Source organism: Leuciscus leuciscus (assembly GCF_965113295.1).
Source record: "Leuciscus leuciscus genome assembly, chromosome: 6".
In the NCBI taxonomy this organism is placed as follows: Eukaryota; Metazoa; Chordata; class Actinopteri; order Cypriniformes; family Leuciscidae; genus Leuciscus; species Leuciscus leuciscus.
The window spans coordinates 24,668,521-24,682,921 of record NC_138730.1 but is presented as its reverse complement, the minus strand read 5'-3'; the positions used below and the strand labels follow the sequence as shown (position 1 = coordinate 24,682,921).

At 37.9% G+C, this 14,401-nt stretch overlaps 1 protein-coding gene across 2 annotated transcripts; it reads right to left on the bottom strand.

Moving 5' to 3' along the window:
- Positions 1–1,205: 1,205 nt before the first annotated feature.
- hhatla (hedgehog acyltransferase like, a) lies at positions 1,206–7,992 on the bottom strand. 2 transcript variants are annotated; one of them, XM_082173869.1, is made up of 13 exons: positions 7,822–7,992; positions 5,882–5,994; positions 5,007–5,074; positions 4,804–4,917; positions 4,555–4,575; positions 4,135–4,329; positions 3,401–3,610; positions 3,033–3,204; positions 2,742–2,886; positions 2,609–2,644; positions 2,285–2,486; positions 1,938–2,082; positions 1,206–1,691 (listed from the first exon to the last, which is right to left on the bottom strand). In XM_082173869.1, the coding sequence occupies exons 2-13, from the start codon at positions 5,985–5,987 to the stop codon at positions 1,549–1,551; spliced, it is 1,557 nt and encodes a 518-aa protein (XP_082029995.1). In that variant the 5' UTR covers positions 5,988–5,994; positions 7,822–7,992; the 3' UTR covers positions 1,206–1,548. The 2 variants fall into 2 exon arrangements, with proteins under 2 accessions (XP_082029995.1, XP_082029996.1); XM_082173870.1 differs by lacking the exon at positions 4,555–4,575.
- Positions 7,993–14,401: the final 6,409 nt, after the last annotated feature.

Here is a 14,401-nt window from a genome sequence, read left to right as displayed (position 1 = left end):
TGTTTTGCCTTTTTTTCATATGGAAAGAAGTGGAAATAGTGGGGAGAACAGGAATGGCAAGTGACAAGAGCTAGGTTCAAACTTCACTTACAGGAGTGCCATGGCTTAATATGATTAATATTTGAGCACTAGGCCTCAGCTTGTTTATCATTTCACCTTGAACCTGTATTTGGTTTAAGCATTTTCTGGCCATTTTTATACATATTTAATTTGAAGTTTTAACACTTTCTGAGGGTAAACTCTTAAAAATAGGTGTCAAAAGGGTGTTTTCACAGTGATGAACCATTTTTGGATTCCCATAAAACAGTTCTTAAAATAACCACTTTTTTTCCTAGTGTGAGAAACATTTTAAATAATCTAGAGAACCTTGCCAATAAAGAACGTTTATTTTCAATAGTGTATATGAAGACAAGCGAAAGGTTAATTCTGTGCTAATACCCCATATAAGGTGACCAAAGGGAGGTCAAAAGGGAGACTGAAAACTAGGATATGTAATTGTGTGCTGATAACAGCATAGCAGACCTACAGTATTCATCAGTGTATATTTAGACCCATTAATCAACTCAAATCTCCTGTGTGCCACTCAAAGCTCCATGTAGGACAAAGCCTAATAGGGGAATGTGTTCACACCGTATCATCTGCTGGAGTGTGACATGAGTAACATAAAAATGTGATTGCACAAAGTTTAACTTTGAAAAGTGACTAAGCTCTGTGTGGTTGAAATGCCCAGTGGTGACTATTTCTATGTTAACATGTATGTTTTGTGTCATAATAATGGCTGTAAACCAGGGTTATTATAGTAATCTAAAACTAAAATTAAAACCATAAAAAATGGTACTTGAAATAAAATAAATGTTAACTGAAATAAAATAATATAAATATATAAAAAAAACATATTTTATTTCAGCAAGTTACCAAGACATGCACCGACATTTCTCATTTAAATTGGTTTATCTTAATGTATTGAAATAACTCAAACTAAAATAAAAATAAATAAAAACTATATTGACATTAAAAAACAAATAAAAAATGACTAAACGCACATAACTAACTTATCTTTAGTTAACACGTAACTTTACAATTAAAACAGAAGATAAAATAAAAACTCATTTTAAAATATGAATAAAAACTATAATTATATCTCAATAATACTAAAATAACATGGCTGTAAACATATTAAGAAAGACTGAAACAAAAGACAGCACTGAAAACATTGTACATTTTATTTTTATTGTTCAATATATTATTTATTCATAAAATATTTGGCAAACCCATCCTTTAAAATGCTATAGCCACTGAAAATATAAATAAAAAATGCACTTCTTGGTTTGTCTGTGCAAGATTATGTCGGAAGACAAGTTGCATCTGGCTACAGCAAGTGCACTTCAGAACTATTCACAGTTAAGAACATCTTGTGTTTTTAAAACAGACTTGTGCAAAGCAGTGACCATAGTGATGGGACTGCATCGGTCTGGCATGAAAGCTCAGGGGTAGAATTAACAAGAAGGACCTCAAGAGCTGGATCGGATTCAATGACCTCTCTGTCCTTTACTCTGCCTTCTGTTTGCCCGTCTCTGGGGGCGGCACTGGTTCCTGATCATCCAGTAGCGCCTGCTTTCGCTCTCTCTCCTTGATCAGCTGCACGCCACAGTAAGTCACTAACAGCACCGAGAGAGTGGAAAGGGGGAAGCCTGAGGGAATCACAAGAGTCCTATTATTCTCCATGTACATGCTGTTTTTTCCATTCCTCAAGAATTTTTGTGCTGATACAACTTTGTTTGAACATTTTACATATATATATATATGTGTGTATATATAGATAAATCCTATACAAGTGATTTACATATGTAAGAAATGTTTAACACATTCTACACTCATTCTAGCTACATTTGTTTTATTTTTCATTATATAATGACCTAAAACAAAAACAAAATTACCTTTAAGAAGCAGTCTTTTAGCAACCAGCTGAGCAAAATCCAGACTGTTTAGCGCCAGGACGTTGTACAGGATAATCTGCCAGAAGTTAACAGCGTTGAACAAGCCCCTGATTCGACGTGACATCGCCTCAGACATAAGATTCCGCTGGAAAATATTAATATTACATTCTGGCTGAACTCAGAGTAAACAAATGTTGTTATTTTAATATCAGTGAAATGCAAGGCTATTCAGTCATGATGTAATATTCAAAGAGAATAATTTGTTAGTGTAATGAAAAACCCAAATGCTCAAATCCATCAGGCTGAATTACACTGTATTTGTTCAGTGGATGTCTTTGGGATCTTACCTCAATGGTGGAAAACGGTGGCAGAGAAAAGAGCTTAGCCACCCACAGTTCAAAGTTAAGGCCAAAGCAGTTAAAGAAAGACCAGATGTAAACCAGCTCACAGGGTCCGAGCCATAGAGTTGTGACAGCAAAGGTGCAGATGGTTGCAAGAAGCTCCTTGAAGATAGCATCATGGTTTTCTCCGATATAGTCATAGACATATCTTTAACAAAGACCAGGACATATATGTTGTGAAGAATGTTTTTCCTGAGTATATGATTGATAGAGCAATATATATTAAAATGATACATGGGATGATACACATGGGATTGATTATTTGCTCACTTGCATAGCCAGTCATTGATTCCTCTGTCAAAGTGTCTGAAAAGTCAATGTCAGGAGAAACTGTTAACATGTGATCTGGTTACACAGACCCAAAAACATGCTCCATTTCTCTTCTGTTAATGACAATACTTACGTTTCAGCGAAGACATAGAGCATTGTGATGCATTTAGGAGGCTGAGGGGGGTCAAGATGGTCCAGTCTGGATACCGTGTTGATGACACCAAACATGACGGCTGCTTTCACCCAGTCATACACCAGATTAGAGTATGCCAAACCAGCTGAAAAGCCATACAATCAATATTGTAGTGAGTGAACAAATTAATTTCTACTTACAAATAATTAGAAACTACTTGCGACATCATTTCTAAACATCCACTGTGCTTTCTAACTATTTACTAAAATGAAATAATTGTATCAAACTGACCCAGAGACCAGTCAGACAGTTGCTTCAAAAGCTTCAAATCATTAGGGATGGTCAAAATGTAAAGGAAATGGAAGAAGACATCCACCACCAAAATAGCCCCAAGGTGCACCAAAGCATGAATGGTGATGTTCCACATCTCTCTTTCTTTACGAGTCAAGTTAGGGTTGTTAGCCTGAGAATATCAGAGGGATCATTATAATGCATACTTAACCAGAGTGACAATATCAACACAATTACATTTACTGTATGTATTCTATTATATAGATTGTGTTTTATAAACACGATTTTATAGACTGGACCTTTAAAATTGTGTTTTTCTTGAGAAAAATGTTAGGAAGGTATCGGAATTCTTGTTATACAGGACTCACCTGCTCATGGAAACGATCAAAGGTCATGACAGGTCCAAAGAAGAAGAAGGGGAGGTAGAAGTTGTACTTGATCAGATCCATGAAACTGTAGTTACCATCTTTCTTCTCACAGTTCTCTAGAGCAAAGCTCATACAGCGCATAATGGAGAAGCCGCAGCCCCCGTAGAACAAGACGTCTTGCAGATCAAAGGAGCCAGTCGCAAAGCCTTCCTGCATTAAAACATTATCAGAACATCAACTAAATGGTTTTTCACATGCTGATGTAGACGCCTGAATTGCATCCAATTACATCTATGCTCCATTTGGCCAGTGTGTTGGGTTTAACTTTATTTTTTTGGTTAGACTGTGGGGAAAAACATTTTATAACACTGCATTCACACAGGGTATCGACGTCAACGCTTGACGGAGGGCGTGTCTGGAGCTTGGTGCTGCCGCGACCGTCATAGTGTCAACAGCCAATCACATTACTTTTCTGGTGTTGCATGAACGCAATTGGCTACCGTCTGCACTAGGGTATCTGCATAGGCGATCTGATTGGCTGATGCCTGCGTTGGCGCTTGAAAAGTTGCCGCGAGCAACGCCAGTGACGTGGCACAACGAAACCCACATTTCAGTTAGGCAACGCATGACGTCACCCATTCAAAGTAAATGAGAAGCGTTAATGCCGACGCCCCATGTGAATGCACCGTGAGAGGCATTATAAACGATGATACAATAACTATGGACTTTCTCACCTGCCAACTGTTAAAGGGCTCCATCTTAAATGTTGCCAGGCTGGTAAGTCCAGCCACAAAGCAGAGCCACTTCCTCTTGATGAGGGAAACACTGTAGAGGATGATGCAGTGAGACAGGACGAGAGAGAGGTATGTCCATCCCATAGTAATCAGGACAGCTAGAGATCCATACACCATATAGATCAAAGATCTGTTCTGTGGGTTACGAAGAAAATTTCTTGTGAAAAAACACATTCATGTAATCCAGCTGTCACATGCAACAATATTGAATGGGGTTTTAAAGGACTTTTAAGTTTCTACTGTTTCTAAGTGTTAGAAATTACAATATAGTCCAGCATTCGCTTGAGTTGTAGCAGCACTAATATTAGTTGGTCAATTAGTATGATTAAAGATAATAAGTAGGCCTACTTTCAGAGTTACCTTGAATGCATCTATACCAGTCTTCTTTGACAGCAGACGAAATACATGTAACATTTCACACAACATTCGGATTAGATCATTTCACACATGCATTGTCAATATCAAAATGCTTTTTTTCACTATTTCATTGGTTAACAGTTGTTGGCATATAAAATCATGCAACATTCACAAATCAACAAATAGTATTACTCTTAAGTCATTGTAAATGACCTGATCATTGTGCACAGGATGCATAACTACATACAGTACCTTTGGAGACAACATCGAGCAGATCTTAGCAAAGATCACATGACCAGAGAGGGCAAACAGGATATGGTTGCGGAAAGTGGTAAACCACATAACCCATTCAAAATCTGACGCATCCTGAAGAGATAGAGGATATCAGTCACAGAAAGCTTAAATATGATTAAATACGAGTCATTTATGTAATAACATAGTGATATGATCCTTGCCATTTTTCGGCCAAAGTAGTGCCATCCTGGTTTCACATTCTCCCTAAATGCCCTCCTGTTTATATGCTCTGGAAAAAAAAAAAAAGAGAAAAGATTCACAAAAGCAGCAAGGTGCATTTCAGGCTAAATAATCAAACTTACCACCTGACCACGTCATGTTTTTTTAACATTTTAAATCAAGAAGGACGTTGAAATTTGTTTTATTGCTATAGAATTACAATATTTATTGTGTATGCATGCAGTCTTTGCAGACAGCTAACCATGAATTCCATGTGTTATAGAAATGAATAAAATGAACATTAGATTCACATGATTCAACAGCAAATAGGGTGAGCTCCAGCCTCCAGAGCAAAACCTAATAGCATTACATAAGGTACATTTTGCCAGCCTGCATATTCAGAGGCTCTCTGTGATAATCCAGACTCTCATATATATATTGAGATTATGAGATGGTCCTGTGAAATCTGAAAAATCTTTGTAACATGAATTACAAAGATAATACAAATTGCATAACAGATCTTATTTAAAAGTCAGGGGTTGTTGAGGGTTTCAATGTAGGACTGGATTTAGAAATAACTAAATTATTAAGTCTAAAATTATGTTTCTGTTTATGTGCCGATAAGTAGACATAATCAATATGTATGTAATATGGACAGGACATGGCTGGTTTGCTCCAGGACCAGCATGGATGCCAATAAGCAAAACAATCTGCCCACACACAAACAATAATACTACATCTATAGTGCTCTAATTTACAATGAACAAGAGAAAATGCACCTTTACTCATGGTGTTCTAGGGCATCCATGATAGACATGAATATAATTATGTGTCCTTAATGTAGAAAGAAAAAGCAAGAGATAAAAATAAAGTGTACCACTGGAGGCCTCAATGATCCAGCTGCCTGCCCATAAGAGTGCAAGAGAGACGACAGCAGTGTACAAGTACAGCTCAATCTTGGGAAGGGCTGCCTTGATCCCCATGGTTAACCTGAAGAGAAGTCTTAACATTAGAATCCTATTACACTCACATGAAAATTATCTTACAAGGTAAAGGCAAATCTTACAGTTACACACTACCCCCACAAGTTTAAGGTTCTTTTTATTGTTTGTCATGTTAAATGTTCATAAACCAAAGATTAATTTTGATGTCGAATCGTATTTATTTCGTATTTTATTATTTGTTCGTATTATACAATATGTGTATTAGCTCCGCTGTCATACTCACTAACGGCCGTTGCTGGTCAAACGTCACTCACACTCACTCCTCAGATATTCAGCGATCCTTCTCTTCTTTCAGGTATTTTACAACCAGGTCAAAAGGACACTATTTCAATACTTTTCGTATATAGAAAAGTATATTTGAGTTTGGTGCGAAAGTTAAGTTCTAAAACTGTAAGAAAATAAAAACACTTAGGTTATACTGTGAAGCAATGGAAGGCGGGGAAATTTTCACCTAATAATATCAGCGGGCAATTATTTGTCCAATCACAGGAGATTTTTGTGACGCGTCTATTAATATTAATGAGGTTACAAATTTACAGTTGGAGTAAAAAAAATATTTACAATTCATACGATAAATATAATAAAGTGCTAGAAATGAAAATAGCATACATAGATTTTTTTTATGTACTTAAAATAAAATAAAAATTGTACTGATTATAATTCCCTTTCAACTGCTAGCAGCTAGTGATGTTGTCAAGAAACATGACATTCGGGGTTTGACACCCATAATCAAGTTTTACTTGCAGAACTAGTTTTCAAAATCCAATTTATAAAGGAGTGGTGATCTGTAATGCTTCAAAACATTCGTTTAAATGGTACAACAAAAGCATAACTTGTAGGCCTATCTCACGTGAGCCTTAAATGTTTTTATTTGCGCTCATTCCAGTACTTTCGTAGTTCATTTCAGTTACCGTGAAATAACAACATAATAATGTTTGTTACTGTGTCTGCTGTAAACTACACTGTAAACTCTGTACATTGTAAAAAAAAATAAGCCAAGCAATTTTCAACTATTTTATTAAGTCAGTAGGCTATAATGGAATTTAAGTTGAAATGACTTAAACATCCAAGTTGATTGAACTTAAAAATTTAAGGCAGCATTCCTCTGCCAAGTGCCAACAGTAAAAGTACATGTAAAAGCTGATATTTTCCAGGAAAAAAAGACCAGTAGGCCTATTACACCGCATAATTATTACACACAATGCTCATCAATAATTAATATAGCTTATTATTTTACGCATTACGCTACCCTCCGCCTAGGCAATCAATAAAAAAACTAAAACAAATTAAACAACAAAAACATTGGCACTTAGTTGACACCCAGACTAATTCTCAAGAGTCAGTGACTTAAATGGGAGTGCCTGTTTTCACGGCTCTTCAGAAACAGCACAGTCAGCTGCGCCGCGCCGTACAACCTCTTCCTATTTTAGCCTGTGCAGTTGCTCATGGTAGTACAGTGCGGCAGCTGCAGCGCAATGCGATCTCCCACACATCAGGAGATCCTTCAGGAGCATAAGAAACCAAGGACGAGCGCTCTGGCCACTCACTTTCCTTGATCTTAACATTTAATTAATTACGAAGGCATGCGTGTACCTGTTCAATTAAAATCAGAGTATTTGTGTCGACTAATTAATATAGGCTATACACGCAAATCCAAAGTCCTTTTAGATGTAAATGATGCTGCACAACCCCACCAACCTCCAAACGCCCACACGCCGCCTCACTTATGGTCCGTGGGACTCTGTCTATTTGCAACACTGTGTACAGAGTAAGTACAGTAATTCAAAACGAAGTGCACTTGCTCAGTACTAACCTCGTATCTGCCTTTTACCGCCGTTCAGATGTTTGAAGACAGATGTCAACCCCCACAAAATTGGGGGTAAAAAAGAAAAGAAAAGGGGGGTGAGTAGGGGCTTCTCCTAATACATCCGTCCCGGTTTCCCAGTGCCGATGGTGCACTGTGAGAGGCAGCAGTAGCTGGTGTGGATGCTGCGGGAGGGGGTGTAGAGAGTGTATTTATAATCCGGATTGGAACCGCCAAGGGGTGGCACCAACTGTCCATCAAAAAGGCGCAAAAATTGAAGAAGCGCTAAATGATACAGGTGATGGTTGGCCGGTTGGAGAAATTCCTTTATGTTCTGGTCCGTGGGATGATATAAGCTATACTGTCGCAAAGCAGTCCCGAGAGCTCATCCAGTGAACCATCACTCACTTCATGATATAACTTTGGTAGGCCTATTAGTCTATTTTTCCAACTGGGCTTGAATGCATAAAATAAATAAATAAATAAACTGTTTATTTAACACCCTTTGTTATTATCTAAAGCCTTTAAACGATTAGGCTATACATTTTCCTCAGTGACGGGGCTCAAATCAATGAGGGTGACGTGATGGTAATGTGAGTGATTTTAGTGACCCCAAACGAGGGAGTCCCGCGGATTTGCGCTACGCCACTGTATATGACTCTATAGGCTATTGATTCAATAAAACGTTGCAACTTGCCTTAGTTATAAGTAAAGGTATACGGTAAACCTGAATTACAATAGGCTATTAGAAAGTCAATCACGCATTCACCGGAATTCTTGTGTTTCTACATTCAATTTGCAAATTTTTAATAAGGCTGCTCTGACACCCCAAAGTGGCAAAATGCATGCAGAAGAAACTGCGCAATAAAGACAGGCTATTTTGTTCATAGTTATGCAGCTATACTAAGACACTAAAATAGGTTAAAAAAATCTCTCTCTCTCTCTCTCTCTCTCTCTCTCTCTCTATATATATAGGCTATATATATATTATATATTGCTTTTTATAATATGTAAGCCTATAAACTGATTAACCTGTAGCCTACGTCATATATGTGTATATATACAGTAGCCTACTGTGCAAAATCTTCATGTAATCACAGACGGACTCGATGATGGTGAGATCAGATCATACCGGCTGTTGTCAGATTCCTTGTGCATACAGAAATCTCACTGGATTATTACAATTAATGGCAAAAAGAATGTTTGGAAATGTAAACTGATATTTCCTACTGACACCCTACAGCAAAAGATATAAATAACTGACTTAAAACATGCCTGGGTATTAACATGGGATTTAACATAAGACTTTGGCACAGTACTGTATATATATATATATATATACACATACATAAATATGTACATATGTATACATAGGCTATATTACGTACAGGTTAATCAGTTTATAGGCTTACATATTATAAAAAGCAATATAGCTATAATTCAAAACAAAATGCATTGGTTAACATGGAAAAATGCTTGACAATTTCATTTATTTGTGTTAATATGGGTGTCAATATTAAATAAATACCAGATTGTTTGTTGGTGCCTATGTTTTTTATTTTTATTATTTGAATTTGAATTTTTTTGACATAATATGGAGACTGAAGAGACAGAGAACCTTGGTAAAAACTTTGAAAGGGGCAGAAAAAGATGTTAGCGACATGGTTAGCGATATATTACAAAGTGCAACAATAATTTTGAGCAGCAGAGTGCGCACAGGGGAAGGCAAGCCCTTTACTATTTAAACCTCACAGTCAGAAATATAGGCCTATACGGTCTGTTTCCCACTTCATAATACAGGCACACGCACAATTTGTTTTGCTCTATTGGTAACCTACAGTGTGACTCCCATTTACATTCTATATCCATTTCTTTTCTGTAAATGACCGATGTTCATTTCTTCGCATATTGAAGCTGCTCAATACATAAGAAACAACAATAGGAAGAAATCAAAACAATCATTATTGTGAGCTATAGCCTACTTCTCTAAACTTTCACTCTTATTCTTTATTCTAAGGATCACGAAGCAAACCAGACCAAGTGTTCGTGTGTTTTATTTGGACGTTTTGTTTTTTAGTGTTAGTTCCATTGTTGAGTCAGTGTTGATCAGTCGACTTTGTGAGGACTCCTGTCCTGTCATTGGGCGGATTGCGCGCTCCCCGGCCGTGCTTTTATTTTTAATATGAGGGAGGGGGTTCCCAGAAAATACCTCCTCCTGCCGTTCCTCAGCTCTGACTCGTGAACATCAAACACACGCCGTCTCCATATTGGAAGCAGAGATCAGAAAACACGGGAAAACATGAAGAGGCAGTTTTTGACGCTCGCTTAAGCGCACAGATGTCGCGGCGTTCTCCGCTATAGCCCCAGGAGTTTAAACGCGAGCGTTCAGACATCGCGCGGGTCAGTTATTCAGCCCAGAATCGGAGGTTTCATGGTCAGCTCGCTAACGCTATCTTATTTTAGCAATCCAACCTCCAATTACTTATTAGCCATTCGGCGCTGGCGCAGTTGATTTTTGTAATGCGCATCCGCACGGGCTGATTGATCAAATGTGTGTCCGCGACGCGTATTTTAATGCAACAAAACGCAAAGATTAGTGGTCGGGTGCAGTCCGTTCGCCCACGCTAGCCTGAGCGACAGCAGTCTGCTGGCTGGCTGGAGATCTGCCATTAACTCGACTAGCTGTTAGCACAACCTGAAACACGGACACGGCCAGAACTCGCTGGAAAAGGAGCTAACATCTCGTTTCCATGGACAACACGTCCATAATAACGCAGGTTACGAACCCTAAGGAGGAGGAGATACTCTCGTCAAATGCTGAGAAAGGTGAGAGGTGTTTTTGTGCGTTGAAGTTGGTCGCCGTTGCGCGTTTTGTTAGCTTTACCCACCATTTTAAACGAGCGGGCTGCGAGCCTGCGTCCGCGTACAATAATAATTTCATTCTTGTTTAGACCAACATAGACGAGGATATAGTGTTTTTTTGGTCTTTTTTTATATGCTTTCATATGACAACGTGTTACATTTGATGCAAAACAATCACCGAGTGTGTTTATATAATTGAGTCGTCGTAAAGGCGCAATGTAAACTGCTTTGTAAAAGAGCGAAAGTTTTGGCTCTGTAAGCGTTGGTCGCCCGTGATGTGGATGGAGACCAACGTAAACATGTTCCTTTCTGTCACGGGGCAAGACTTGCATAAGTTGAGTGCTTTAAAGGGCACATGTTTTATTTAAGAAGCGGCGGACTTTTGACTTGTTGTTCTTTCAGTCAAGTCAGCAGGAATTAAGTAGGCTAGATATGTTATTTAGTTGCCTACGATTTTGTTTTACAAAACAGTCAAGTCAGTTTTGTGATGGCGCTGTTTAGGTCAGGATGCGAACAAACATTTTACGTGCCAAAAAGCACATTTTTATTTTTTAAGACAAGAAACCACTGATGAATAGGATACATAATAACTTGTTGATTAAACCCAGCATCATAAAACCTAGTAGATTTAAGTACTGTACATTAAGACAACTGTTTTGCACAAGTTTTCTGAAATGTTGTTTAAATATGCAAATGAGAAATTATTAAATAAGAAATTCCAGAAAAGAAATCGGAACATTGGATTAAGCTAGGTTTTTTTCTTTCTTTTTAAAAAAATTTTTTTACTGAGGGGATTTGGGTTATCTCTTTTTATTACTCCAAAAATCAGGAAAAATAGCTGAAAAAGTAAAAATGAACTGTTATATAAATCAGGTGAACAAGAACAAACTCAATGTGAAAACCTTTAGAATATAAGAATAAAACTGTAAAGTTTGGTGTATATGTGTGGAGGTTTCTGGCTCAGTGCAGGAGTTTAAAGATGGGACAGTCTTTAAAGATAGGCTATGTATTGCAATTGAAATCTACAGGTGCAAATAGATAGTGTGTAATAAACACTTTATTACTTTTTTTTTATTCTTGATGTTTTATGAACATGTTACATGTTATGAAAACAAAATAGCCCAAAATCTCAAAATTAAACAGTGCATGAAAAATGCAGATAGTGTCTTGCCTTACAGGGATATTTCCCCCAAAAATGAAAATTGTCATTCCAAACCCGTAAGACTTCGTTCATCTTCAGAATACAAATGAAGATCTCTTTGAAATCTGAGAGCTTTCGGTCCCTCCATTGACAGCTAAGCAACTACCAAGAGATCGTAAAACTAATTCATATGAATTGAGCGGTTTATTCCCAAATTTTCTGAATAGACTTGATCAGTTCATATGATGAACAGATTGAATTTAAACTTTTATTCACATATAATCATTGATCAGCAAACATAAAGGCAAACATAAACAAAAGCTCAACCAAACATGCTTGACGCACGAGAACAAACCTCACTGGTTCGTTGAGGAAGCTCAAACATGCTGCATAACTCACAGTAAAATTGACCTCATTGGTTCTTGCAGAAGCTCAAACTTGCTGCCTAACATCAGAATGAACCTCATTGTTTCTTACACGTCAAGCGAACGTGCTTGAGCTTCCATTTACCACAACTGATGTATGTTTATGAATGTTTATATGTGAATAAAAGCCTAAATTCAATCTGTTCATCATATAAAACAATCATGTCTCTTCAGGAAATTTGGACTAAACCGCTCAATTCATATGGATTAGTTTTACAATCTCTTTATTTACAACTATTTGAAGCATCAAAGTGGTAGTTGCTTAGCTGTCAATGGAGAGTAAGCTCTCAGATGTTTTTGTTCTCAATATAAATGAAAGTCTTACTGGTTTGGAACGATATGAGGGTGAGTGATTGACAGAATTAAATTTTTTTGGGGGAAATATCCCTTTAAATAAAATACATGTTACAGTTTTGCAGGGCTGCTCATCTGAGGATGTCCGGCTCTGTGACAGCAGGCATTTGGATGGAGCGCTTCCAGAGCTTTACCTTTGACCTCTGGGTGGCTGAGTGGAGAAGCTCTTCAACAGCTGCCCTCTCAAAACAGCACAGAATAAAGTTAAACAATCTAAAATGGTCCTTGCGCTTTTGATGGCATGTTAGGCAACACTTAAATGCCTTTTGTGACTCGCATATACTGCCTTGATCTCATCCGGACCAGAGTTCCCTCTTCAAAGCCGTTAATGATTCTTTCCAACATGTAGATTAGTATTAAACCAGAAGTAATTAAAGTCAGTAGTAATTACAGGATTTTTTTAAGGCAGCTGCTTTAGCTCTGATGGCATCTGATAGTCTGCCGCAGTGATCGATGTCTCTGGCCCGTTGCCTGACAGGGATCTTTTTTGCATTCTGCCCACAATTATGTAAAACGTCCTGTACTTACTGCATTTTATTATTTTACTTGTTTGGAGTGCATATGGCAATAGTTTATATAACTTTGTTCATTGGATGCTTTGCAGTCAAATTTTTGCTCTTTAGATGTGGTTTTAAATAAAAGTAAGCTTACAGACAGATGCACATTTATGATATATATATATTTTTGGTTGTGGCATTGCAAAGACACTCTCATTGTGACAGGCTACTCAGTTGACCTAAATATCATGTGTTTTTTACACCTCTTCTTACCATGATGCTTAACATGCTTTCTGACACTTCCTCCAATATTCCTGAGTGAAGACAAGCTGTTGTCCTCCCACTTATGAAAAATGATCCTAGCACTGCAATGCATGATTAGAAGCTGCTTTCTTAATCAAAACTATTGAAAGTCTACTTAAAGTGCTGTCTTTTAATAAGCTCAGTCCTGTTGCTGTAAAAATCAGCTGGATCTTTCCAGTTTGCGATGCAATTTAATGCAATTAAAAAATGTTAGTGTAATGTTATTGCATAGGTTCTTGTATTTTGTGGTGAAAAGCTTGAGATGTTCAGCAGCTGAACCTTTGAGATGGTGGCTAAAGGGGCGGGAGAGGAATGCACGGTTCTCATTGGCTGGTGGTTTTCTTAGCCCCTCCTCCGCTGCTGCTGCCCTCCTCTCTCCCTCAAATATTCCCCCTCGTCTGTGCCTCTGAAGTCATCAGTGAAGCTTCAGGAACGAGGGAAAATAGCCTCTGTCCCTTAAAATGGTGCTGGAGGCGGCAGCCAATGAGTGGAGGGACTAGGGTTTAGGAGCCTAAAGGGGACGGGGTGGGGTTTGTAAGCGAGTGGGGTCTAGTTTCATTTTTTTTTTCTGCTTGTCACTATTTTTAAAGGGCCTTTACTTGCTGGTGACCTCAGTGTTAACATTCAGAGCCTCCGCTGTGGCGCGGGAATGAAGGAAGATTATTATTAGTGTGTGTGTGTGTGAATGAGGAGAGGAGAACTGCTATGCACTTTGACGTCGCCTCATTATGTGCAGTGTATTGGTGTAAAGCCTGTCCTTAATCATTTGTAATAGTCTGGACTTTTAATTAAAGATGCCATCATGTGACATCCTGACTGGGAGAAGGCCATTTCCCTAAAGGGTGTCAGACATTCCCACCACCAAGTGTCCCAAATGAGTGTTATTGAACTTTATATGCCATGTATCATCCACCTTTTTCCTAACGAGCCTATTTCGTTTTAGTTTATGGGTGGCACTTCTGGTTTTGGGAAGTTCAACGTAAAAAAAGCACACAAAAAAATATATT

Excerpts from the sequence above, each read along its gene's own strand:
- hhatla (XM_082173869.1), bottom strand. The coding sequence starts at position 5,987 with ATGGGGATCAAGGCAGCCCTTCCCAAGATTGAGCTGTACTTGTACACT. Across the intron at positions 3,205-3,400 it reads TTGATCGTTTCCATGAGCAG|GCTAACAACCCTAACTTGAC; the intron begins GTGAGTCCTGTA and ends TGATATTCTCAG. Across the intron at positions 2,083-2,284 it reads CACCGTTTTCCACCATTGAG|CGGAATCTTATGTCTGAGGC; the intron begins GTAAGATCCCAA and ends AATATTTTCCAG.